General features: G+C 38.3%; 1 protein-coding gene across 3 annotated transcripts in view; it reads right to left on the minus strand.

Annotated features, from left to right (window-relative positions):
• fign (fidgetin) overlaps window positions 1-2,888 on the minus strand; it is a 41,819-nt gene extending 38,931 nt beyond the window's left edge. Inside the window, exons 1-2 of one of the 3 annotated variants that reach the window (XM_053495743.1) lie at window positions 2,728-2,867; window positions 1,776-1,920 (exon numbers count right to left, since the gene is read on the minus strand). In XM_053495743.1, the coding sequence (XP_053351718.1) occupies window positions 1,776-1,920; window positions 2,728-2,835 (253 nt within the window). In that variant the 5' untranslated portion in view covers window positions 2,836-2,867. Of the gene's footprint in view, window positions 1-1,775; window positions 2,032-2,379 lie in introns of all 3 variants that reach the window. The other 2 variants (XM_053495745.1, XM_053495744.1) reach the window with 2 other exon arrangements.
• Between the last annotated feature and the right edge of the window lie 1,046 nt (window positions 2,889-3,934).

Consider the following 3,934-nt stretch of genomic DNA (forward strand, 5'->3'; position numbering starts at 1 on the left):
TTGGTTAACATGTTGATAGGTGCACCGGGGGTTAAATCAGAAGTATGTGAGACCACCGCAGCTTTTCCACACGTGCTCAACTTACTGTGTTAAACAAAATCGGCCGAGCCAACAAACCTTAGAAAAACTACCATTGCAAAGGCTGAAACTAAAATCTGTCCAAAACACTCTAGGCTGGTGACAGGAGCTGATCGAAAATACTTGCACAAACAGTCACAGCTTTAATGAGGCCACTTCTGCCCTGATCAAATGAAATCTAGGAAAACACATTTTGCATCCTCTTAAACAGTTTAATCACACATAGAATACAATAAACACAGGGGGGAAAACTCATTAACTATTTCCATTTTGATAAGAATACACTACAGAAAAAAAAACCTTGGAAATGAAAATGCTTGTGTAAATGTAAATTTCCCTACTGATGGATCGTCAGTGATAAAGAGGAGTTGAAAACACAGTTGAAACTTTAATTGTGTGGTTAAATGTAAAAGCATCTCATGAGCACAATAACTGACTTGTCATTGTTACTTAAAAAAATAAATTGAATATGTTTACGTTAATTATTTCAAATTAGGCTTTCAGTATTGGATAAAACAGAATTAGATAGACAAACGGATTGTCCACAATTGTCCGTAATTACTTTAACGAACTGTGGAAAATAAATGTTTCTGAATTATTTTTTTCTATTTTAAAGAGTGTTGTAGCAATAACTTGCTTGACACAACTGAAAGTAAAACATACATCACAGTAAAATCTGACATGCAAAGACAAATATAAACACATAACCTATTTAAAGCCAGGTCTGAATGTCTAAATATTATCTAACATTTGTAAAGTGTCACAAATCTATACCTTATATACACTATATGGTATAGCATACAAAACTGTATACAATACACTGTATCGAGCACTGATGATGGAGGATACAACATGACCAGGCTGAATAATGTATTTAGCTGAACAGCTAACTGTCCTGCAAACTTTTCTCAAACACATACACACACTTACACCACGTTCAAAATGTTAAATTAAAAAAAAATATTTAAATCAACAACAACAACAAAAAAACAACAACAACAATAAAATGTTTATGTGCATCATACACAAAAGTAACTTTTAAATAATGCTATAATTATAATGTTTTGTATGTATTGCTTTGCTTCTGTTCCATAAGTAAAAGGGGACTATGAGCCTGCAGTGTTTTTATACATATATACATACATATATAAATTTTAAAAAAAGAAAGAAAAGAAAAGAAAAAAAATAGAAAGATTACCAAGAATAAATATGAGCCAAACTGAATGGGTTCACTAATGAACGGAGACAATTTAAGACGTCAAATATTATATATATATATATATATAGTGTAAATATAAAAAGTAAATAAAAATAACCTAGACTCTAACACTCTCACTGAAATTAAAATTAAATGGTCATTCACAACACAACATGCAAACTGAATAATAATAATAATAATAATAATGTTATTTTATCATATATGTTAGTTATCATATTAATATTAATATTATTATTATTATTATTGAAGCAGTCTAATGTCAAGAGATTCTGCATGTGGTTCGCTGAGTGTTTTCTCTAACACGGCTGTGGCAAATAAATCACACTGCAAACGCTTTATCGGATCTAAAACACGCTTTCTTACAATGCACTCAAACAGGTAGGTAATCTGTCACAACACCCAGATATTATCATCATTTAAACCTGTCATGCATTTAAAGTGAAAGCTAGTGTACAATAAAAAATAAAAAGAAACGTACCATCAAGAGCGGTGCTACTGATCATCTCTGCCGGGAGAGAGCAGGGGAAAGCGGGGGAGAGAAAGGAGTAGAGCCGGAGCAATTCCCAAAGCCGGGGCTTCTCACTCTTCCTGTCTGAGTCCGCTATCGGATTTCCCCTCAGCGTCTAAACCGGGGGTGGGGAGCCGGGCTTTATTTCATCAGGTACTCATTTAACCTACATGAATATATTTAAGGAGGAGAAGGCAAAAGCAGCAACAGAAAAGCTATTGGAGAGCTGAGTGAGAGAGAGTAAGAGAGAGAGAGAGAGGGAGGTGGGGAGGAAAACCACAACACATGTCAGTTTTCTCCCCGAGCCTCCTGCTCTAACTAAATCCTACCGTTATCTTAAACCTGACTTAAAAGCACGTTGTGATCCAGTGCTGTTCTCTCAGCAGGTTGTCCCAATACTTCCTAAAAACATGACTGCTGCTGCCATTAAAGCAAAACGCTCGCTTTTTTTTAGCCAAACGGCATAACAAACTTTTCAGCGGAGAATTACAGTATTGCATTGCACTGACTTCGCTTTAGCCAAGAAAGTTACTGTGAAATACTTCCAACCCCACCCCAAAGTGAGAGCACTCACTTTCTCCCTCATCAGAGCCGGGAAACGCCGCGATGATTAATGCAACTCGACTATCCTTTAGAGGAGCAGAACTTCACCCACCGGGGTGTACTTTGGCATTTCTCAACTGTGACAAAAACAATCAAATGAATAAATAAAAAGCCTATTCTGAGACCGAAATGCAGTCACCTGTGTTTGCTCCTGCATATTTTTAGGATGATGGTGGTGTTGGTGGTGATGATGCATGGAAGAGCTCCTATCCGGAGAGGCGTGCTACTCGATAACGCAGCAGCAGCAAGCCGCTCTTCCGTAGTCCAGTGTTTTTGTAAATGGTCGCTCTGCGGCTGAAACGGGAGCGTGAAGTCTTACCTGCGGGTGTAACAGGGGAACAGCGGAGCTCAGAGCGACATCGATCCGATGGGCTCGCGGAGGGACGGCGGCTTGGGCTACGCGCGGACGTTGGTGAGCTGAAACCATTCCAAGTTAGTGAAGGGGAAGACTGACCACTGCCTCTGCCATGTTGGAATTTCAAACCCCAAACAGCTGCGCCGTGCAACAGCACAGCACGCCGCACACTGCGCATGCGCACTGCGCCGAGAGCCAAATTCAAAGAAGGGCCGCGCGCGGAGATCTGTTGCAGTTTCTTACTCTCACTTTCACTCACTTACTCTCACACTCTCTTTTATTCCCTCACTCACCTTCACTTATTCACTCCCTCTCTCACTTTTACTCAATATCACTCGCTCACTCTCATTTACTTTCTCTTACTCATTTATTTACTGACATTTTTGACTCCCTCTCTATGTCTATCTTCTTTCACTCACTTATCCACTTGCCTCTCTCAATTTCACTCACTTACACATTAAGACAACAATACCATTTCATCTGGCATTTTGTATCATTAACCACTGGACAGCAGATAATAGAGAAGTAACGGATGTACTGGGTGCCCCAAAAGTCCCCATATATAGGGGAAATTAACCCATTTTAGCAAATTAAATTTTATTTAAAGCAACATTTACAGCACCTCTACAAGATTATTATTTCTTTGTAAACACAAAGAGAGCTGTCACTCCCACTCATGAAAAACTTATGTTAACACATCTGGTATTGTACATGTAATAACATTTAGAATGCATTCGTTTAAGTGATCTTTGTGTATAGTTTCCTGATACACCGTGGTCCTCACATACTTCCAAAAGTAAAAATCAAGTAGGCTTGGATCTGGAGATCTTGGAGACCGGTCCTAGGGTCTCAACAGTTTCCAATGATCAGTCCAACACCCTGGAAACTGTTGATAATCCATCCTATACGTAATTTATAATTCACTCAGCCACAAATCCATAGCTCTACAATACTGTACAGTAGAAATGGGTTGATTGTTTTTAATAACTTGATGTGTTACTGATAGGAGCATCATAAAAAGTGGCACAATTCCAATATAACTTGGCAGTATTACCACACACAGAAAAAACATGTTTAAAAGTCATATTTGTATCAGTAGGGGTATGTTCTTGGTTATGATCACATGCTCTATTTAAATACTACTTCTTTTAAATACTCCCACCAGTACACA

This window comes from Clarias gariepinus, chromosome 5, assembly GCF_024256425.1.
Source record: "Clarias gariepinus isolate MV-2021 ecotype Netherlands chromosome 5, CGAR_prim_01v2, whole genome shotgun sequence".
NCBI lineage: Eukaryota > Metazoa > Chordata > Actinopteri > Siluriformes > Clariidae > Clarias > Clarias gariepinus.